Raw genomic sequence first — 24444 nt, 5'->3', positions numbered from 1 at the left:
GTCAACCCTATTGTTGTGACCTCTATGGTCAATCCTGTTGCTACTCCTGCTGTTCTGGGAGGAACGCTCAACCATCATGAGCGCCCGGAGAAGTTCACTGAAGTGAATTTCAAGAGGCAGCAACAAAAGATGTTGTTCTACTTGAGTACTCTAAGCCTTGCGAGGCTTTTAAGTGATGATTCACCAATCGTGGAAAAAAATGAGCAAGACAAGCAGAAGCTCATGGCTCTAGATGCTTGGAAGCAATTAGACTTCCTTGGCCGGAACTATGTTTTGAATGGCTTGGTAAATACACTATTCAATGTGTTTTATGCCAAGAAGTCGACAAAGGAGCTATGGAATGCTTTGGACAAGAAGTACAAGACCGAGGATGCTGGGGTAAAGAAATTTGTCGTTGGCCGGTTTCTAGACTTCAAAATGGTGTGCTCTAAGACTGTCATTAGCCAAGTCCAAGATTTCCAAGGAATTCTGCACAAGACTCATGCAGAGGGAATGTTGCTGAGTGAATTATTTCAAGCAACAACTTTGATTGAGAAACTGCCTAATGACTGGAAAGACTTCAAGAACTACTTGAAGCACAAACAAAAGGAGATGACAAGAGCTCATTGTCAGGCTCCCCATTGAGTAAGACAACAGGAAGAAATGGCAGAGTACCTCCACTGTAAAAGCAAACATGGTAGAGCATGTCCATTCCTCGGGGGTGAAAAAAAAGCCACCGATAGGAAAAAGCTCAAAGCTAGAGGCTAGAAATGGTGTCTCCATGAGACCGATCTACAAATCACACGAACCTACTTTTAGGTTCAATGAAAAGTGCTTCAACTATGGAAGCAATAGGCATTGGGCGGTTGATTGGAGTAAGAAGAAGAAGCCTTACGAGAAGAACCCTCCACAGAACAAAAGTCGTGCCCACATAGCTGAAATGGAAGATCTGTCACAAGATGTGACCAACATGCATTTGTCTGTTGTCGTCTCTAGGGTGAACATGGCAGGGTCCAACCTGAAGGAATAGTTGGTGGACACTGGGGCCACTCGCTACATCTATACCGAGAAGAAAATGTTCACAACTTTCGAACCGGTGAAAAGTTGTTGATGGGGAATTATGCGACCTCAATTGTTGAGGAGAAAGGTAAGGTGGCCCTAAAGATGACTTCGGGAAAAGAGCTGACTTTGAACGATGTCCTATTTATGCCGGACATTCGCAAGAACCTTGTCTCAGGGTCTCTCCTAAGCAAGTATGGCTTCTGCATAGTGTTTGAGTCTGATGAGGTCGTGTTGACCAAAAGCGGAGTCTATGTGGGGAAGGGGTATATGTCGGGCGGTATGTTTGAGCTCAATGTAATGATAATTATTCCAAAAATGAATGAGAAATTGTCTTCTTCTGCTTATATGCTTGAGTCCCCTAAATTGTGGCATGGTTGACTAGGTCATGTGAATTTTGACTATTTGGGTAAATTAATCAAGTTAGATCACATACCATCTTTCAAGATTAATCCCACTCACAAGTATAAAACTTGTGTATAAGCAAAATTGACAAGGACTTCATTTCATTCTATTAAAGAAGTATTGAGCCTTTGGATTTAGTGCACAGTGATGTGTATAACTTGAAAGTCATACAATCACATGGTGGCAACAAGTATTTCATCACTTTTGTTGATAATTGCACTAAATACTGTTATGTGTATTTTCTTAAAAGCAAAGATGAGACGATTGATAAATTTATTCTGTTTAAGAATGAAGTTAAGAATCAGCTAAGCTGAAAGATCAAGGATTTAAGAAGTAATCGTGGTAGAGAATATGAATCGCCATTTATTGAGATTTGTGCTCAATCTGGAATTATCCACCAAACCACAGCACCCTATTCTCCTCAGTCTAATGGTGTTGCTGAACGAAAAAAAATAGGATATTAAAGGAAATGATAAATGCAATGTTAGTAAGTTTGGGTTGCCACAGAACTTGTGGAGGGAAGCAAACAGAACTTGTGGAGGGAAGCAATTCTCTCTGCGAATTACATTCTTAATAGAATACCTTGGAAGAAAGTGGACAAGACTCCGTATGAATTATGGAAAGGCCGCAAGCCTTCCAATAATTTCCTACAAATGTGGGGGTGTCTTGCAAAAGTAGCAGCACCTACACCCAACTAGGTTCAGATAGGTTTGAAAACCGTGGATTGTGTATTCATTGGTTATGCATAGAATAGTAGTGCATATAAGTTTCTTGTGCACAAGTCTGATATTTCAGATATACACAAGAATACCATTATGGAGTCAATGAATGCTTCTTTTTTTAAGGACGTGTTTCCTTGCCGAACCCAAGGAGAAGATCAAAGTTTTGAGAAGGAACTTGAAGATGATCCTAGTGATAGTGATCAAGATGAGGAGGTAAATAAGCCAAGAAGGAAGTAAGAAGGCCAGGACTTCCAAGTCCTTTGGTCTAAACTTCTTGACTTATATGTTAGAGGGAGAACCTCAAACTTTCCATGAAGTTGTGACTTCACCTAAAAGTCCTTTGTGGAAAGAAACAATTAAAAGTGAAATTGACTCCATCTTACAGAACCATACCTGGGATTTGGTTGATCTACCCCTAGGCAGTAAGGTCTTGGGGAGTAAATATATCTTTAGGAGGAAGATGAAAGCAGATAGGTCAATTGATAAGTATAAAGTTAGGCTAGTTATCAAAGGATACAGGCACGAAGAAGGTCTAGATTACTTTGATACATATTCACCTATGACAAGGATTACATCCATTCGCATGGTGATTGAGATAGTAGCTTTACTTGGTCTGGAGATACATTAGATGGATCTAAAGATAGCTTTCTTAAATGGAGAGTTAGATGAAGAAATCTACATGGAGCAAGTTGAGGGGCTTTCAGCTCCAGGGAAAAATAAGAAAGTCTATAAGCTTGTCATATCATTGTGTAGTTTAAAGCAAGCTCCTAAGCAATATCATGAGAAGTTTAACAATGCTATATTATCAAATGGGTTTAAAATCAATAAGTGTAACAAATGTGTATATGTTAAACACACTGACAGAGGTTATGTCATTTTGTGTCTATACGTTGATGCCATACTAATTGTTGGTAGTAATGATGAGATGATTAGAACTACCAAGAGTTTGTTAAACTTTAAGTTTGACATGATGGATATGAGCCTTGTAGATGTAATTCTGGGTATTAAGATTACCAGAACATCTGGCGGTATTATACTTTCTCAATCTCACTATGTTAAGAAGATACTTAAGAAATTTGATAAATCAAATATGAGTGTGTCTAGGACACCGGCAGACTTGAGTCTACACTTGACCAAGAATAATGGTGAGAGTGTTTCTCAGCTAGAATATTCTTTGGTCATTGGGAGTTTGATGTATCTGATGAGTTGTACAAGACCGGATATAGCCTACTCTATTAGCAAGCTTAGTAGATACAAGAGTAATCCTAATGCTACTCATTTGAAGGGCATTATGCGGGTGTTGGGTTATCTCCGTTACACCCGAGATTATGGGTTGCATTATACCAGATATCCAGTGGTACTAAAAGGGTATAGTGACACTAATTGGATATCTAATACAAAGCACTCCAAATCCACTAGTGGTTATGTGTTTACCCTTGAAGGGGCAACCGTTTCTTGGAAATCTTCCAAGCAAATGTGTATATCTAGATCAATGATGGAATCTGAGTTTATTTCTTTGGATAAAGCAACTGAAGAAGCTGAATGGCTTCGTCAATTTGTTGAAAATATTCCACGTTGGCCAAAACCTGTGCCTGCTATCTGTATTCATTGTGATAGCCAATCAGTGATTGGTTGGGCACATAGTAATATGTATAATAGAAAGTCTAGACATATCTGTCATAGACATAATTTTATACTACAACTACTCTCTAATGGAGTTGTCTCTCTGGACTAAGTCTAGTAACAACATTGTGGATCCGCTAACCAAAGGGTTAACAAGAGAGTTAGTAGAAACATCGTCAAGAGGAATGAGGTTAAGGCCTTTAGTAAATGTTACCAGAATAGAAAATCTAACCTAGTTGACTAGAGATCCCAAGATTTAGGTTCAAAGGGACAACCTAACTGCGTGTAACGAGTAAGTCACTGAAGAGGTAAATCCTCTTGTCCATTCCTTTATATAGTGATACATTCTGCAGGTGAAAGGTTAAGCTAATGCTTTTAATGACCTAAGTGATGTGAATAATCAACCGTGGTATAATGAAATACCTGATATAGGTCACCTATGTGAGTGCGAAGTGGGGCCGCTTCTTTAAGAATTGACAAGGTCGAATTCTTTAAAAACATTCACTAAACCAAACTAGCATTCCAGGACCATACCAGACACCCCAGTGAAAACAAAAACAATGGTTGGACTAACTCATGTGTGAGGTCTATTGTCTCGGTTTACACAAACGACAGAACAATTCAAGACATTACGTTCACTGGTCAGCTAGTAAATCCAGTAGGCTTTTACTACAAAAGGTTCAAGGCCAACAACTACCTTTTCTGATGCAGGGTTAGTCTATGTGCTCTCTCTTCGAGTCTTTGTGGTTAAATGTTGTCTGTTTTTCTTTATTCGGTCAATTTTTATTCATGTGGGGAATTATTTGGAAAAAATGGATTTATGGTGACTTTAATGTGAAATTAAAGTAGATCCCAACTACCAATTGAGATGGAATCAAATGGGTTTAAATTCTTAATAACAAGATCTTTACACCACAAAAATAACAGCCAAAAACCATTGAGAATTGAATGAGAAATTGTCTCATAAAATTGGCCTCATGAATGAGGTATAGTGTACAACTACCTATCCTACGTTGATTGTAGAGAAAAGCATTGATGGGTATTAAACCTCAAGATTTTGATAAAGGCATGAACCTTTTGGGGCATCCATATTTTTCGAAGAAAGCGAGTTATTGATGCTTCAAGGATGGACTTGAGCCAAAACTATGGTCCACGTTGGTTATGCAAAAATTGCCACACGCGCGAGAGGGCCGGGTCTGGGTCTGTGGTCCGTAGGTCGTGGATCGTGGATCTTATGACTTAGGCTTGGGCTTGGGCTTGGGCTTGACGCTAGAGGATTGAGGTCTGAGGCTTGCTGGAATGGGTTAGGTTTAGGGTAGGCTGGGCCGGATTGGTGGTCCACCAACCTAATCTTTTTGGGCCAACTCTGTTTGGTGGCTGCAGATATACACACATGTGTATATAGAGTGTGTAACTCATACATTAATCCCTATCAATTTTGTGCATTATTCGATCAGTTTTGCAAGAGTAATTGGCTACATTTGTTGCCAGCCTTCATGGCTGGGAGACTCATCCCCTCTCTCCCATTGTGTATAAAAGGAGTCTATCTTCCTTGGTTTTAACACAGAAATTTTTTCTCTCATAATATAGTTAGTCTACTCCTATAATATTATTTTTCCTATGTGAGAGAATGTTGTCGTTGTTAGTTCGCCAGAGCTAACAGAAGCTGCTTCTGCGTTAGTAGTATCTAAACCGTCATATCTTGGGAGACAGATGCCGACATACCTCCAGCACCGATGGTGAGACAACGAATCTGTCTTAAGGAGGCGGTGGTATCACACAAGCTTCAGTTTGATTTCTTTTCTTGTTTTATTATGTATTTTTGTCCATCCAATTATAATTTCCAGCATGAATTGTTGTTATGTAATTTAAATTATTAAATATGAATATGTTTTTTTTATTTAATTACACAAACAATTTGTACGGCATAAAGATGTGATGTATTTAAATTGCTTTGGATGATTGCTGAGGTTGAGATGCTCCGGAGTGCGTAGGTCCCTGCAAAAATTCACAAGTTAAGAAGTCAGGTAAAGAATTAGAGCCACCACAAATATATTCAATTTTGAAGTCAAAGACATATAGAATTACTTGCCAACGAGAAAAGACTTGTCGTGAAACAATGTTTTTAACATCCTTTTCGAGGACTTTCTTTGTGGCTTTGAAATCAATGCGTAATAAGAATTTTTGATTTAATAAATAAAATTCAAATTTCTTAATACAAAAAACAATAGATAAAATTTCTTTCTCGATTGTAGAATACCATACTTGAGCTCCCTTCCATAAAGCAGAGGTAAAACAAACTAATTGTTATTTACCTTGATAGCGTTGTTTGAGAATACCACCATATCCAATTTCACTTGCATCTATCTCAACAATTTCGTAAGCAGTGGGGATTGGCAAGCATAATAAAGGTAGATATTTAGATCATTGTTTGATGCGTTAGACAACAAAAGTGTGATCTTGTGTCCATGGAGATAGATTTTTCCATAAACACGTGTAAAGAATTTTAGTATCTTTGTGAAGATCTTTGTAAAATTCATAAATATAATTGACACAGCCTAAAAAGTTTTGTAATTGGGTTTTATCACGGATTTCGTTGGAAAATTTACTAGCAAATTCGATATAACGTTGTATGGGAATAATAGTACCTTGGTTAATGATATGAACGAGAAATCGTATAGATGTTTGAGAAAGTTACATTTTTTACATTAGCTTAAAGTACTTAAAAGTTTGAAAAATAAAATCAAACTAAAATTAAACAATCAAGGTCAAGTTAAGTCAATTCTCCCAAATAAAAACAACTATTTCACTATCAAATTAACTATTAACAAAAGGATCCAAAAAAAAAAAATTTAAATGTGTATACAACTATCCTAGAGAGATCGGTCATATGAAAAGACAAAAAAAAAAAAAAAAAATCATAACAGAAGTAAACATCACCAACAACAAAGAAACCACCAATTTGCTTAGCGACCAAGTTTAAAACATTAACCAGCTTCTAGACAATGGCTTTTATACCTTAGACCCAGTTTCACCATAGACATTGTTTGGAAAGTGGATTTAGGTGGGTTTGGGGCTAAAATAGTCACAAAAAACGAAATAGGCTTTTTAACTCCAATAAGACAAAACATCACATCTAACCCATAATCATTACATTCTTTCTCTCACAAAAAAACCAAAAGTACTTTCCAAACCAGGCTTTTTAGTGTCAGGCTAAAATAGCTAAAAAAATCAAAAAGTTAAAAAGCCAACCCACTTCCCAAACCAAGCCATACTATCATTGAACCGAGGAATGCTACAAAATCTCCACTAATACACATTAATAAAAATATAAAATAGTAAATGGTATAATAAAAAAAACAAACAGATTTCATGAAACTCATAAAAATATTAAAAACCACACAATAGATATGCCACAAAATTTCATGATTTTTTTTTTTAAAATTTTAAATGAGATGAACCATATAAAATGTTTTTGTTAAAAAATTTATTAGTAAACAAATAGATGAAATGAAGAAAAAAATTGTGAGAAATAAAATTTATACATTTGGTTATATCAAAAACCCCAAAATTGTTGACCTACAGTAAGAAAAAATCAAATATCATAAAATGATTTTAGAAGAAATTCATACCTAGACATCCAGCTTCACCATTATACGAACAAAAAAACGGAAAGATGCTACAAAATTGTAGAAATTGTTTGAGAGACCTAAGAAATTGTGAGTATCATTTGAGAGATGTATCATTGTTGATATTTTTTTTTAATTTTTTTTTAGATTACATTGTTTTTTTTTTTTTTTTTTTGCATATTTTTTTGTAATAAGTATAATTAGATCATTTCAGATCATTTCAAACAACTCCTGATTCTTAAACCCCAAAAAATCTTCGAAGAAGAAGATGGCACCACAGAGAGAGTGAAGGACAAAGTGTGCGATGGAAGCAAGCTGCGATTGTGAAAATGAGAGATATTGCTGGTGAATTCACAAGGAGAGAGAAAGGGAAGGCTAAAAGGAAAATGCAAATAGAGAGAAGATTGAGAAGAATAAAAGAAAGAGTTATTTACATGAAGATATTTAAATTATCCAAAAGTATTATCTTGGTTCTTTAAATTATAAGAGTATATAAATTAATATTTTAAATTATAAAAGTGTACAAATAGATTATTTAAACTATTGAAGAGTGTCATTTTGCTCCTAAATTAAAAAAAAATGTATAAATGAACCCCCTAAACTATAAAAGCATATAAATGAACCCTTTAAACTATTAGCACGTTTTACTTTAATCCCTTCTATTAGGAGGTCCAATTTATACACTTTTATAGTTTAAAGATTTATTTATACGTTCCTTTAGTTAAGGGGTAAAATGATATTGCTTAATAATTTAAGTGATTTATTTATACACTTTCATAATTTAAGGGATTAAAATAATATTTTTCAACTTCATGTAAATAATCTTAGAAGAATTTTAAAAATATATATATTATCACTAATCTCAGCCTTCCATCCTACACCAAATATTCTTAGCCCTTGTTGCAAACATGCCACATAGGACAACAGTACGATCAAGATTCAAAACCACCCCCCCTCCCGAGTTTGGATCCCCTCCTTGAGAATCCTACTTCATCTCCTACTTGCAACGGCTGAAATCAGCCGTTGCATATCCAACGGCCATAAAATATATATATATATATATATGAAATTGAAATTTCAATTTCCAGCCCAAAACAAAACACAGCTTATACAGAGGTTATACAGATTTGATGCGCACTCTCACACAGCCTCACGCTCACCCCTTCTCTACCGTCGAACCCACCCTCACCGGCGACCCAATACCGGCGGCAACCCACTCTCGACCCTGTTGCAGATCCGACGACGGTGAGCCACTCTCAACCCAATACAGATTCTTTCTGCTTGGCAAACCAGAGCCATCACATTCTTCTCCTCCACCTCACAAAACCCGTTACACCGGCAGACCCTCTCTACAGCGACCCATTCCCCAAACCGAATCCATTGCTTTGCCCTCATTTTATCTACCCTCACTTCGCAAACCAGAGGTTAGTCTTCTTCATTGTCTCTGTCTCTATAATTGATTATTTGAGCTTTAAACTGAAATTAGTTTGATAAAGCAATGGGTTATTTGTCTCTGTTCTCAAGATTATTTGAGCTCAAACATACATACAATACCATCCAACTGAACCCATTATTTGAGCTTCAAACTAAACCCATTTGTCTCTGCTTAACAAAAAATTAACAACCTCATTATTTGCTTTGCCCTCATTTTTTGTTAAACACAAATATATATATATATATATATATATTATTTGCTAATTTTTTATTATTTACTTTGCCCTCATTATTTGCTTTGCTCTCATTTTTTGTTTAACAACCTCATTTGAGCTTGTTTAACCCATTATTTGTGATTAACAACCTCATTATTTGCTTTGCCCTCATTTTTTGTTCAACTAAACCCATTGTTAAGCTCAAATAATGTCTCTGATAAAGCAATTTCAGCATATCCTTGATTGACAAGATTATTTGTCTCTGTCTCTGTCTTTGTAATTGATTATTGATTATGTTTGATTGAGCTTCAAACATATCCTCTTCCCAAAAATGTGTGTTTTGAATTTTTTCAAACTGAAATTAGTCTCTAAGTTTTTCTCTCTGGAATATTTTTTTGTGTCTTGAATTATTTTTTGTGTCTGGAATTGCGAAGAAATAGAAGCAATTGGGGTCAAATCAAATCAAGCGTGGTATCCCAATCAATTGGGGTCGACTATAGGATTCACAACAAGATATTGTATCTAGTTTTAACAAATTTTTAAACTATAGATAAAAGGTCGAACTAAATTTAATGATGGCTTCATGGGTTTTTAACAAACTCTAAATCAAGAAAAAGTTATTTATAAAACAAATAGAGCATGAAAATATAAATGAAATACTACCAGCATACTGAGGACATAGAAGCATGAAAAACATAGTAAATCATTGCCAAATGAAAACAAAATACAGAAAACAGTAAATCATTGCCAAATGAAAACAAAATACAGAAAACAAAAACACAATCAAATAGGCCTTAAACCTTTTGTTTTTTGTATGTGATATTCAATTTAACATTGGAATAGACAAAGAAACACAAATTTCTAATAACTCAAAAAGCAAGCTTACCATCAATTGAGTTGGTAGATGCTGCTACAACCAAAATTTGAATGAAAGTCACAAAAAAGCAGACCTGAAATCTAAGACCCATTTTCTCATGATTGTTTATTTGATATATTTTTATTTAAGCTTCAATTCATTGAGGCCTATATGGATTTCCTCTTTGGAATTTGTTGTCTCTAGAATTGTTGTCTTTAAGTTTTTGTCCCTAGAATTTTTTGTCTCTGAAATAAAGATTTAATTTATGTAGCTAAGATTTTATTTATATGATTTTTCAGTTACATTTTGATATAGATATGGAACCTGAGAATGATTGTGCTTGGAAGCCAAAACAGGGAATGACATTTGATTCTTAACATTGTGCATATGATTTTTATAATACATATGGAGGAAGAATAGGGTTTAGCATAAGAAGGGATTATTGTAGGAAGAACAAGTTCACTAACCAACTTATTTGTAGACTTTTGGTTTGCAACAAGGAGGGATTTCGGAAGGTTGACAAGCGAGACCCATTGGCAAAAAACCCTAGAGCTAAAACTAGGACTGGTTGTGAGGCTTGACTTTGTATTAAATTAGATGAGGGTACTGGGAAATTTGTTGTGACTGATTTCAAAGAAAAACACAACCATGATCTTCTATCACCAGAGTGTGCCCACATGTTGCCGTCACAAAGAAAGATATCGACTACCCAAGCAACTGAGTTAGATTTGGCGGCACAATCTGGTTTTCGTTTAGGCCAGTCTTTTGAACTCATGGGTAGGGAAGCTGGTGGGAGGCAATGTCTTGGGTTTATGAAATTAGATCAAAAAAATTATTTGAGAACCAAAAGACAACAAAGTTTAGCATACGGGGAAGTAGGCAATGGGTTGCAATACTTTAAAGAAAAATATTTGTAGAATCCTTCTTTTTTTTATGCTTTTCAATTAGATAATGAGGAGCAAATAACAAATATGTTTTGGGCTGATGCACAAATGATCATGGATTATGCCCAATTTGGTGATGTTGTCACATTTGATACGACTTACAAGTTAAACAAAGAACATAGACCCTTTGCATCTTTTGTGGGATTCAACCATCATAGGGAAACAGTTATATTTGGTGCAGCTTTGTTGTATGATGAGGCCGCCGAATCATTTGTATGGTTGTTTCAAAATTTTCTAGAGGCTATGTCAAGAAAGGCACCAAAAACTTTGTTCACCGATCAAGATGCTGTAATGGCTAAAGCTATACCCATCGTTATACCTGACACGAGTCACCGATTGTGTACTTGGCATTTGATGCAAAATGCATTAAAACATGTTAATTGTCTGTTCCAAGATAAGGGGGGTAAAGGGTGTACTAAATAAATTCTTGTTTGACATTGAAGATGCAAATCAATGGAAGTTAGAGGGGGCAGAAATGCTTGATAAATATGATGCGCATGAAGACCATTGGTTGAAATTGACTTTTGTGGTGAAAGAAAAATGGGGCTGGCCACATGTTAGATCAACATGGGCTGCGGGAATGAGTACCACACAACTTAGTGAATCTTTTAATGCTTTTTTTGAAGGATTACATTCGTTCTGATTTTAACTTAAATGAATTCTTCATGCATTTCGAAAGGGTACTTTATGAGAAGCGATACAAGGAGTTAGAAGCAGAATATGCTTTGTGCCAAAGGTTGCCAAAGGTGAAAGCGACAATAAGAATGTTAATTCAAATGGGTAATGTGTACACAAAAAATATTTTTGACGAATTTCAAAATGAGTACTTTCGATCCATTGAATCGAACATAGAAGCAATTGAATAAGGCGAGGCTAGTGCCATTTACACAGTTGTTGATGTTGGTAGCAATCATGCAAGGAAAGTGAAGATGGAGAGGGATGGCTCTTTGGGTTGTAATTGTACAAAGTTTGAAATGGAAAGAATTTTGTGTTATCACTCATTGAAGGTTATTAGAGACTTATTGAAGATGAAAGAGGTTCATCCACAATACATTCTAGGAGGATGAAACAAGCAAGAGCTAAAACTGTTAAGAACATTACGGGGGATGACATTCAAGTAGATGTGAAATTCCAATAAGCCTCGCGGTATAAGACATTGATGACCGCATTTAGAGCAATAACATGTAGAGCTGCGGAAACTGAAGAAACTTATGAGTTTTCTATTGCACACCTTGCTACATTAGGTACAAATGTTGAACACAAGTTAAGTGCTCATTTTGGTGTTGAAAATGAAGTAAGTAATGATGATGCAACCCAAAGCTTTGAATTGGATTGTGAAGATGTGAATCATGTTGTGCAACCAAAAGGATTGAAGAAAAATGTGGCAACTAGTAAGGGCAAAAAGAGGGTAAAAGGTGGATTCGAAGTGGCGTTGATAGCGAACTCCAAAAAAAAATCCCGTACTAATAGCTTGGCTTTGTTGAAATCTATTGCAAGTCCAACAGTTACACCTTCTCCATTATCTGTTGAAGGAGATATCTATGTTCATCAACATGTTCCTCCTCTTCAACCCCTTTCTCATCTTCATCCTGTTCCTCTATCTGTGGCCATGGGTGGTAATTTTATTCCTCCGCCATTGATGTATCCCACATATCATGTGAGTGTTAGTTTAACATTGTATTTTTTGTGTGGATATAATATGTGACTCAAACCATGATTGCGAAGCCTAATATATGACATTGTTGTAGGCAAACAATTTGCAGGAGATATATGTAGTGCCAAATTCTTTGCCAAATTCAATGCCTCAACGCTATTTTGCTCAACCAACATTCCAGTCACTACTTCAAGGTTCATGTGGATATGACATTAGGTTTCGGTATTCTCAAGAATTAAATAGTTCAATGTGTAGCCAAGTTCATCCTTGCTGTCTTTTTAATTTTTAGTTGCTCAAAATTTTGGCTTTTTAGTTGCTGAAAATTCTGTTTAGAGCATGTATTTACTTGCTGAAAATTATGGAAAAAGCATGTATTTAGTTGCTGAATTTGCTGCTGTCTTTTTAATTTTTACTTGCTGAAAATTCTGTCTTGGTACATGCTGAAAATTCTATGTTTTTAGTTGCTGAAAATTATGTTTAGCTCATTCATTTAGTTTTTGAAAATTCTGTTGAAAGTCTATCTTTTTCCGTTTTAGGCTATTGACAGGCATAAAATGGTGAAACGCACTGGAAATAGAAGTCCTAGCAGCTGAAACTGTGAAGCAAACTGATGCTTAAATTGTTCATGGAAAGTGAAGTAAACTAATGCTTAAACTGTGAAGCAAACTGATGCTGAAACTGGAAAGTGATGTTGTTGTTGTAGTTGCTGAAATACTACCAGAATGTGTGTGTTATGGCTTGTATTTACAGTGGAAATGTTCCACATTTTGTTAATGTTAATAGCTTGTATTTACACTTGATGTTATCCTTTGTATGGTTTGTTAGTGTCACTGTTCTTCATTTTGTTAATGTTAACGGACCAATGTGTATGTTGAAATTTATAGATTTTCTTTTGTGTGAAAGAAAAGGGCCACAGCATTTTCATTTGTTAGAAAAATTATGCGAAATTGGTGTCTTATTTTTTGAAGACCTACAGCTGTATTCTCAAGCATAACTTGGTAATGGAGACTTTGTGCTTTGTGTTTTGTGTACATAACTTGTGAGTGGTTGGTTCTTCAAGAGGTTCTTGTGTTGATCAGAACTTTTATACATTTTCCTTACAAATTTGGTGCTTGTGTTCTTCAAGAGGTGCTTGTGTTGAGTGAACTTTTTTACTTTGTGCTTTGTGCTTTGTGTAGATAACTTGTGTGCTTGTGTAGATAATTTTCTAGTTGAACAGTTGATATACGAATTTTGAGCTCTAACTCCATCAAATACTATCTCTACACCCAAACCAAATCATGGTAAGATTAATGCAAACAAGACCAAAATGCTAAAATTTCCAAGTTCTATAATCATCAATTCCATAACTAAATTCATCAAATTTCCATTAATGAAAACCATCTAAAATCATTGCATCTATAATCATCAAGTCCATAACTACATTCATTAAATTTCCATTCATGAAAACGAAAACACCATCGTTGTGTCTATAATCATCAATTCCATAACTACATTCATCAAATTTCCATTCATGAAAACCATCTAAAATCATTGCATCTATAATTTTCAAATCCATAACTACATTCATCAAATTTCTATTCATGAAAACCATCTAAAATCATTGCATATATTCATCAAAGCCAAAATGTTACAAACGTTGACAATACATCCATTAAGTTTCATAAAATCCATAATAACATTGGACAAATTTTCCAGAAGCCAACCAAACAATAAGCTACATCATAAAGTACAAAATTATAGAAAATACAATGAAATACACCATCACCTTCAAATTATTTTCCATCCTTTCAAGCCTTCGACCATAGTCATCATTTTCATTTTCCACGTCATCAAGCCTCGTCCTTAGCTCATTAAAGTCTTCTACTAAAATACCATCACAAGCTCTAGTGTTGGAACGGATTGTGGACGTAACATCTTCATTATCTTCATCCACAAACTTGAAGAAATTGCAATGGGCAGTGTTACTCTACAATGCATGACAATCAGTTAGTCGAATAACACAAATTAATTTGTCACTACTTTCATATTTATATTTCCAATACATACTTACATATTTTGATGGGCAAACAAAGAACAAACACCCTTGATTTCGATTCTTATTGGTTCTTACAATATACATGGCAGATGTTCTTCCACAATTGCACAGTCTCGGTTTTAATCTTATATTACTATTATTAGTAGAAGAAGAAGTCATTTCTAAATCTGCATACACAATACAAACAATCTCAAAACAATAGGTGGTGTAAGCTTTGATGTGTCTTTCACTCTATGGAAGGACACAACCTATTCTACTAGCTAAAAAAATTGTTACAGTCATACTCTCCCTTTTCTTCCTTCTCAAATTGTTGCAGTCAAAATTCTGGAAAATTATGTTTAGCTCTATTTTTCTCTGATTATCATTTGTTTTTATTATTGTTATCTAAACAATGTTAAGAACCTTAGTTCTCTTTTGGGTGTAGTTAAGGATTTTGGGAGAACTAGAGAATCAGCAACATTGTTAATTACAAAAGAAAAAAGGTGTATGGATGGGCTATGTACATCAATTGAATATCAGCTAGAAAACAGAATCAATTATAACAAGGAGATTAGGAGTGAAGTGTGGATAAGAATGTAGTGAAGTGTGGTTAACTTGATGCTAATGGAAGTTGTTCTTTACTTCATTTCAGCAGTGAAGTGTGGTTAAGAATGTAGTTGCCAGCGGATCAAATGATTGTGCTTGACATTTTGAACATTTTTATCTGATTATCACCAAACGTTTTGATATTAATGATTAAGAATGGCGTAAAGACTTATATGGCTAAACTTTCGTAAGAAACAAAGTCAACATGTGGCTTAAACTTGCATAAAAAAGTTGATTTCTACAACATGTGCCTTAAGTAAACATGGTTCCCATTTCCAAGTCCAAACTAGTTTGAGATCTGCACTAACCAAGTGTTAGATATTCAAGGAAGATGTCTGACTATATTTTCATGGCCAATACTAACACAGTTTGTATATGATCATTCATATGATATGAACAAGCTATTATGCATTCATATGATATCATTCATTAGTGCTCCATCTCTTAGGAACAAGTGATTACCATTCATATGATATGCATTTGATATTTAAAATTCTCTGTAATTTTTCTGTGTAGATTCTTTTTGCAATGTAGGTACATTTGAGAATGAGTTACAAGGTTGCAGTAATATTGGTTGGAAGCAATATTTGGGATCTTGGGCTCTGAGTGTTTATTGATCTTTTTACCTTTAAATATGTTTGATTTTTTTTGTTTGGCTTATTGCAAAGGTCAAACAACAGAAATTCCAAACACACTCTCTTAGTCACAACCTCAATTCTATAGCACTACTCATAAAACAATGTTGGTTATTAACTTTTTTTTTTTGCTGATGTGATGATCCAACCTCAATTCTATTGGTCCACATTGTCACTTGAGTAGTAAACATCATAACTGTTGAATTGGTATTCAGATTGTTCAGATTTGAGGCAATTAAGTAATGAGATAAAAAAATATATAAAATTGGCTACTGATTCATCAAAAACATGGAGCATATTTCGTGAATTGGTTACTGATTTATCAAAAATTGGCTACTGATTTAAAGAATTGGTATTCAGATTGTTCATATTTTCATGAACTTGTTGTCTCTGGAATTTAAGACAGAAAATTACGGAAGTAATTAAATAGGGAGCATCAATCAATTTAAGACAGAAAATTAGGGAGCATCAATCAATTTATCTCACTAATTAAATAGGTTTATGGATACTAATTCATCAAAAACACACCAAAACACACCCACAACAAAGAATAAACAAAACAAACCTAAAGAAGTATTAAAACATGTAACAAAGAGATGGAAAAAAAGAAGAAGAAGGAGAAGATAAAACCCAAATCAAAGCCCTAAATTTTTAGCCGTTGGAATCTCAAATCAAAGCCCTAATTTTGAAATTTCAAATCTATTTTCTCAATCTCAATCACACAACCCTAACTTCTTAATTTCAGCGTTTCGAAGACGAACCTGGTTTATCTATGGCCTGAGAACCCATGTTCTCGTCAAGAAATTTCTTCGCTTAGCCGATGGTGGTTGTGGTGGGGCTATGGTTCACGAAGCAAAGAATATTAGGGCTGGAGCGACGAGTTGGGGTTAGGAGTGGGTTCGCCGTCTGGGTTGCCGGTGAGGGTGGGTTCGGTAGACGAGAAAGGGTAACTATGAGGCTGAGTGAAAGTGAGAGTGAGAGTGAATGTATAACCTCTGTATGTATAGCAGCGGGCAGGAATTTTCTGAAATTTTAATTTCATATTTTTTTTTATAACCGTTGTCAGTCGTTGCATGTAGGAAGTGAAGTAGGATTCTCAAGGAGGGGATCCGAACTCCCCCCCTCCCCCCTTCCCTCCAAACATAGGTAGATTGCAAACCATGAGATAATACAGTGACTGTCCACTATCCAAAATTTTATCCATGATATTTCATATATGGACACAGAAAATTTTGTTACGTGATGATATAGAAATTCAATAAAGAGGATGATTAGAAATACCACATAATCGCCACTTATAAAATAAAACACTCTCAGTCACTAATCTTTAATATTATAAAAATATTTAATTGCCAAATTAAATACAGAAAACAGCGTCCCTCAACTCATAGGGGCATGTTCTATTTATAATAATCTAGTGTCTTGCCTGGCATGTAGTCTGAGTACTTCAAAAGTCTTTTCTCAAACAATCTCTTGTTGTTTAAGACTTTTATATCAATACAATCTCATTTTACGACAAGTTCTACTCCATACATAATATTGTTGTAGTGTGTTAGGTTTTATTCTTGGCAACCCCGTTTGACAAAACTCCTTTCAGTTGTATTTATTTTCGCACTTTTATTTCAGTGAGGCTATGAGTGTTTAGATGCGAATCCAAACCGAATTGTGCCTTTCAGAGAAGTTTGTGATGCTAATACTTTCAAGATTGCCACTTCGCTGATTATGACAAGGATCGAGCTGCCCGGTCAGCTCGCGGAGGTCCAGGGGGCAACGCCCCTTGGCGGGTCCGGGGCAACGTCTAGGTGGGGTCGAGGGGCAGCGCCCCTGAAGCAAAATGCAAAAATGCATTCCAAGTTGCCTGTCTGCTTAAGCGGACATTACCCCGCTCGAACGGAGAATCCCTGGTTCCAGCAGTTTTGGTCGCCTGTAAAAGTACTGAGATGTCTGATTTCGCGCTCGAGCAGGTTCTCCAGCACTCGAACGGATCTTTGTTTTGTCACACGCATATTTTGCTGAAGACGCTCAAGCGGGATGTTGGGCGCTTGAGTGGACAGCGCGAACACAGTTTTTCGGATTTCAAAAAGGATTGGGTTTTCTTCCAAATCTAGGATTACTTTTGGTTTTCTATAAGTAGTTGGTTTTCTCCCAATACTTGGATAACACCTCCAGATCTTCTTTTTGGGATTCTAAGGTTTATGTCTGGGGAAATTTTGTTAGTTTACTTTAATATTTTATTGAGTATTCAACTCATGGTTTAAAGAGAGTACATCAAAGGTTTTGTTTGTTCTACAAAAGAGAGAGTTGTTCTTCGGTGGATTCTGAAGAATTCGAGCCTGAAGCTTCGGTGGATTCTGGAGTGGCTCATCGTAAAGACAATTTCGAGGTGAAGACGGGGTTGGAAGAGGCACATAGAGATTGGTTCAATTAGGTGTGGATTCGCTAGGTAATTGAGAGTATACCTGTGTAATTCCTTTAAATCTTCTTAGTGCATTGTTTTGTGGCTGTTGCCCGTGGTCTTTTAATCACAGTTAGAGGTGTCCAATTGTGATTTTTCCACGTTAAAACGTTGTGTTGATTTGTCTTGATTGTTTGATTGGGATTGTTATATACTGCTTAAAATTGTTACATAATCACAAATCAATATCTATGGGAGATTTCTAGATTTTTCAATTGGTATCAGAGCGGGTTCTATTTTTTTTTTTTTTTTAAATAATATTCTTTTAGAACGAGATCTTGTTTGATTTGTGATAATGGATTCAATTCATGAGGAAAATTCTATGGTTCGACCACCCCTACTTGACGGATCCAATTATTCTTTTTGAAAAGCTCGGATGAGATCGTTTTTGAAATCTATAGATGAAAAAGTTTGGCAATCTGTTATGAATGGGTGGACCGAACCAAAAATTACCGTTGATGGAGTTACAATCCCCAAACCAATTGATAAGTGGGACACAACTGATTACCAAAATAGTAGCTGGAATAGTAAAGCTATCAATTCTCTCTTTTGCGCTGTCACACCTGAAGAGTTTAGTCGTATTTGCAATTGTGAAGCTGCAAAAGAGGCTTGGGATATCTTACAAACTATTCATGAGGGCACTCATTTGGTTAAATGCTCAAAACTTCAAAGGCTCATGTCTAGTTTCGAAAACCTTTCAATGAAAGATAATGAGACCTTTGATGAATTTTATGCGAAGTTGAGTGACATTGTAAATTCTAGCTTCAATTTAGGTGAAAAAATTCCAGAATCCAAAGTTGTGGGAAAAATTTTGAGATCCTTGCCCGATCGGTTCCAACCAAAAGTTACGGCTATTGAGGAGGGTCAAGATGTTGACAACCTTAAGCTGGATCAGTTGGTTGGAAAACTCCAAACTTATGAGGCACACAGGAATTTCAAAAAGAAACAAAAAGATATTGCTTTTAATAGTGCTCATAGAGTTGGAGAGGATTCTGATGAGGATTATGAGATAGATTCTAAGATTACGGCTGCTTTTGTTAAACAATTTAAAAAATCTTTTTTGAAAAAGAATCCTAATCTTTTGGAATCTACTCATTCTCATAAATCTAAAGGCAAAGATAAACTCAAAATTAATTCTATAGCCAAGAAGGAGAAAGGAACGATACAAGGGAACTTTGAAAGACTCCAATGCTATGAATGCCAAGGATTTGGCCACTTTGCTTCAGAATGCCCTACTCATTTGAGGAAGAAGAAAACTCTCGCCATCACTTGGGATGATGAATCAGAATCTGATGAAGATGAAAGTGACAACGAAGATCAAGGCGAAGAGGGACATAAACAATTCCTTGCTTTCATGGCGGTTTCTGAAGCGGAAGGACAAACAGATTCTCCGAAGAGGTCAGTTGAGAATATCACTGATGATGAATCCTCGAAGAGTGATCATGAAGAGCTTGAGCAAGCTTATGAAAAGTTGTATAAGAAGTCTCTTAACTTATTCAAATTGAATGACAAACTCACAAAGAAACTCAAAACATGTGAAAGTGAGAATGTCAAACTTAAGGAGGAGATTTCCGAGGCCAGGATTAATGCCATCAAGATAGCTGATGATCAACAAGTTCTTTGTGCAAAACTGTTGACTTGTGAGACAGAGAGGAATGAGCTACTGCAAACCCATGCCATGTATGAAGAAAAGATTAAATCTCTCGAGATGTCACAAGTTGCTTTGGAAGAACTAATGATCAAGAAAGAGAAAGAACTCAGGTGTGCTATGGCTACCATTGGTCTTTGGAACAAAGGATCAAAGACTTTGGAGGATATTATTGGGTCTCAACAAATGAGTTATGACAAGAGTGGCATTGGCTTTAGTGATAACAAAGGGCAAAAACAGAGTGCATCTACATCTTATGATACAAGAACTCAAGGAAAGGGGGAACAAAAATTTCAACATAAGGATGGACTTCTCAAACTTCCTAGAGTTGGTAAGGTAAAAGAAAAGAAGGTACACCTTGGACACCCTGTTTTTATTTGTCATCATTGTGGTATGCATGGTCATATTCGCCCTTACTGTTATAAGTTGCATGGGAGAGTGTCTTAAAAGGGTAGAAATTCGAATACTTTTTGGGTTAGGAGACAACCTTACATGTCCAGGCAGAATACCAAGATTCATGAGGGTGTTCACAATGCCACGACATTTACCAAGACTGCTAGACCTAATTTTGTTAAGATCAAAAAGATTTGAGTGAGAAAACTTGACTTGTGTTAATTTTTTTATTTGGATTATTTTTTGAGTTTCTGGGTGTTTTTTTTGAGAAAAAAAAATGTGTGCATGTTCGGTTCTTGTCTTGCTTTATTTTTGAAAAAAAAAAATCCCAAAAAGATTTTCTTAATATGGTTTTGCAAGCTTGAAATTTTTGAGTGGTCCTTGGTGCATATTGGATTTGATGAGAATATCCATTACATGTTAATATATGTGTGCTTTCTGTGGTCATTACTCGTTTTGGAGTGTGTGTGTTTTTTGATTAGTATGTCTCATTCTGTACACACTCTTGGATTAGCAAATTTTGGAGTCTTCTGCCTTAGTGATTATTTTTTCTCTATGGACTTCTGTCATTGATCTTTTGCGTTTCTAGAGGAATTGACATATTCTAGCATATCATGGGTGATGTTGAGTCTCTTAACCACCTACCATCTTTTTACATCTCCATGGCTTTCCCCTTAATTCTTTGCAGTCTAGCCATGAGAAAAAGGTTACCTCAGAGTCATCAACCAGGCCATCCTTATTATATCCATGCTTCTCTGGTTCGATTTCCATACTCTTGAGCGTGTCAGCCGCCAATGATTGTGCAAAAGAAAAAGAAAAAAAAAGAAATAGAAAAAGAAAAAGAAAAAATATGCAAAAGAAAGAAAGAAAAAAAAAAAAAGATTCATTGATTGAGGGGGAGCCTCCACCTTTACTCACCAAATACCCCTTGATTCCTGTGGTGATTTTTATTCCCTCTCAATTGCTCCCCAAGCTTTCATTCTCTTTGAGCTTAGTGAATAGTAGAAGCTTTATATTTTTTTATTGTTCTGATAAAAATAGTTGGATATTGTTGTTTGGCTGGAACGATATATGGGTGCCGGGCATATTTGAATAATGCCTAATCTTGTTACGACTTATTTCAAGAATACCTAATCTTGTTAAGGCTTATTCTAAAAATATCTAACCTTGCTAGGACTTGTTCCAAAGAAGGCGTAGCTAAGCTAGGACGTTTTAACAAACAAAAAGCTCATACACATACTTTTTAGTTGAGCAAAAATTGCCAAAAGGAAGCATAGTTCATCTTGCCTCCATGTTCTACAAATTACCAAGGGGAATTGCAATTCATCTTGCCCCTATGATCCATAAAGCGCAAACTCCATCTCTATCCGGTGGCAAACCTGACCAAAGTAACGGTCTCCTGCCAAGTCTAGTATCAAAATTCATGCTCGTGATGATTACAGATTGGTGTATTAATATTTCTCTTTGTTGAATTTTGTCATTTTCCACAAATGGTGCTAATTGTATGGACATAGAAAATTCGTTACTTGATGATAAGAAATCCAACGAAGAAGATGATTAGAACCACCACGTGATCGCCATTTACAAGATAAAACACTCTCAGCCGCTAAATGGTCGGGAGTCCTCCGATGTCCAAGTTAGTCTTTCAATATTATAAAAATATTTAATGGACAGATTAAATACATAAAACAAAATCTCTCAACTCATGGGGTTGTAGTCTATTTATAATAATTAAGTGCCTTACCTAGCAACTGCTCAAGAAGTCATTTCTCAAATAATCCTCCAGTTTTTTAAAACTTCTATATCAATACAATCTCATCTCACGATGAGTTCTTGTTGTTGTAGATTAGGATTTAACAACTGTCATACACGTAATAATTCATAATTATGCCATGTGACAATGTTAAGACTCACATAGTTCATGCGTTGATTTTTATTCCCTCTCATTTCATTTCATAGTTTTTTTTATGTTTTTTTATTTTTATGTTTGACTTCATAATTTGATTTGCTAATCATTCAATTCAACGACTGTATTAACACTCTCTATATATTTAGGAAAATGATATCTATACACGTAACGCCTCTTAACATCCTATCGTCCAAATTTATTTATTTTTTTACAATGAGACTAAAATGCCTTTTTTTATTTTTTCTTTCATTTTCTCCTTAATTTCATATATATATTATATATCTGTTGGCTTTTTGGCTTTTCGAAGGGTGTTTTTGTGAATGTGAGCGTGCCAGCAAGGATCAATCAGTCCTTACAGAAATTGTGATTGCCAACCAATTATCAGACGATTGTGTTTTAGTTCTTTTCAGCCTCAATGAAGAGGACTTTTACTGGTGGCTTGATTTAGGAGAAGTTAATAGAAAATAACAGTAATATGAAGAACAATTGAAGTATTTCATAAAAATGAACACTTACAATGGTCCGAACTCAGCCTCAGAGAGGTTTACAACAGCAATCTACTTGAATCTACTTGAAGCTACTCCTATGAATCGAAGTGCAGTACTGGTATTTAAAGTGCAGGTATTTAAAGAACAGGTATTTAAAGACTGGAAATGTAAATGACTGGAAAAGAAAATATATGAAGTAAATGACTGGTTTGTATGATCTGAGTCCGTCCTTTTTCCTGGGGGCTGCTCTGCTATTTATACTCGTCAGTGATGACCTTCGAACTACACTTCGATCCGTCGAACTGCTCCTCCATGATCGCTAATCATGCTTCCTTAAAAGTAGCTCCATTACGCCATTACTGGCAGTTGAGCTTCCCTCTTGTACTGGATTTTGAATATGAGTAACCGTTGAAGACACGTCATCTTGCATCCCGTTATTTGATCTAGTGTTACTCAGATCATGTGAGGACCAATAGTTATTGCCACATGTACTCAGGATTAAAGGCTTGAATAACCTTCCTTTATTACCCTTACTATGCCACGTGTCGAACTGCAACTGGCTTTTACAAAATATATAGCCAACATTACCCCCCGCACTAATATACCCAATACTTGGTGATATTAGTGGATTGCAGTTTTCCCGCGCTTCCAGAACGTGTATGGAGTCCATATTCTGGAAACACAACCGTCATCCATTTGGAGATCATCTGCATTAACTCGTCGAACATCCCAATACCTTAGTATTCGAACAGGCTATGGCTGCATCAACTTCCCTTTCTATTGATCAAGCATATGAAGAGCCTTTGAGTGATGTTGTTCCCCCTCGAAAGAACCTCCACGCATTCATTAGCCACCTTTACCCGCCCTCCTATATTCAGGTAATGGAGGCTTTTGCAGATTATAAACCTTTGGACTATGAACACATTGCCTTTAATCCTTTGGTTTACAAACTTACAGATACAAAGAGTTCTTCCCCTAAGCTCCCTTTGTATTCTGACCGAACTACCCTCGAGCCTTTGCTTCGACAAGTTGCAAATATGGATCTAGGAAACTCTTCTTCACAGACCTCTGCATGGGATGAAACTGTGACCTCTTCATCCTCTGGAGCTTCTGGCTGGACAAGCTGGTTCGCTCCTGAGACTTATGATCTAAGGGAGCGAATCAATCACCATTTTGTTGAGTTTACTGACCCCTTGGAGTTTCCCTCCTACGCTCGAAGCTCAGTGGTCTACCCTTACGTGCCCATTGACCTTCGACGTAGCTTGGAGGAGAATCTGCTTGTGGCTTGGTATACTTCTTCCATGCCTACGAAGATAATGCACCCTGCCCAGCGTCCAGAAGAAGCACAAGGGTACACCCCTTCATTTTTAGCCAAAAAGGCGAAGATTTGTTCTTCTGATTGGCTTGACTACATTAATGCCTTTGTTCCTTCTGCTCCCGTGCCATCTCCCATAATAGAAGCATCCACACCTTCTTCTGCATCTGCATCTTCTGAGATAGAAACACCTGCTCCTTCCCCTTCGTCTTCTGAAGCAGAGTCATCTTCTCCTTCTCCTCCTCCCATCCTTTCCTGGACAGAAAAACTAAGACTTGCCCTTCCAATGGACAAAGTCTTTCCACCTTACCAACCTCCGTCACCCCCTTCTCCAGCCGAGCGAAAGCAAGCTCAACTTTTGCTCGCGGCTTTCTCCCATCTGCCCTTCAATGTTCTTGAGGATGACATTCCTCTTAAGAACTTTCAATGGGCTTGTGATATCTTGACTAGAGGTCATG

At 36.1% G+C, this 24444-nt stretch overlaps 1 protein-coding gene and 1 long non-coding RNA gene across 2 annotated transcripts; one reads left to right on the top strand and one right to left on the bottom strand.

Moving 5' to 3' along the window:
- Positions 1-1089: 1089 nt before the first annotated feature.
- On the top strand, positions 1090-11732 carry LOC145805683 (protein FAR1-RELATED SEQUENCE 5-like). The gene is made up of 7 exons (XM_082900860.1): positions 1090-1318; positions 2239-2378; positions 10222-10258; positions 10520-10711; positions 10871-11206; positions 11310-11395; positions 11493-11732. Exons 1-7 carry the CDS (start codon positions 1090-1092, stop codon positions 11730-11732), a joined length of 1260 nt encoding a protein of 419 aa, XP_082756986.1.
- Positions 11733-14094: 2362 nt separating this feature from the next.
- LOC114303362 (uncharacterized) lies at positions 14095-16754 on the bottom strand. The gene is made up of 2 exons (XR_003643708.2): positions 16540-16754; positions 14095-14489 (listed from the first exon to the last, which is right to left on the bottom strand). It is a non-coding gene; the product is annotated as an uncharacterized LOC114303362 (long non-coding RNA).
- Positions 16755-24444: the final 7690 nt, after the last annotated feature.

The sequence above is a fragment of the Camellia sinensis genome, chromosome 13 (assembly GCF_055761805.1).
Source record: "Camellia sinensis isolate YWXY chromosome 13, ASM5576180v1, whole genome shotgun sequence".
Classification (NCBI taxonomy): Eukaryota; Viridiplantae; Streptophyta; class Magnoliopsida; order Ericales; family Theaceae; genus Camellia; species Camellia sinensis.
The sequence above is the reverse complement of the archived record's forward strand: the minus strand, read 5'-3'. Positions and strand labels throughout refer to the sequence as shown.

Excerpts from the sequence above, each read along its gene's own strand:
- LOC145805683 (XM_082900860.1), top strand. The coding sequence starts at position 1,090 with ATGGGGAATTATGCGACCTCAATTGTTGAGGAGAAAGGTAAGGTGGCC. Across the intron at positions 1,319-2,238 it reads GAAGGGGTATATGTCGGGCG|ATATACACAAGAATACCATT; the intron begins GTATGTTTGAGC and ends CTGATATTTCAG. Across the intron at positions 10,259-10,519 it reads TATGGAACCTGAGAATGATT|ATGAGGGTACTGGGAAATTT; the intron begins GTGCTTGGAAGC and ends GTATTAAATTAG.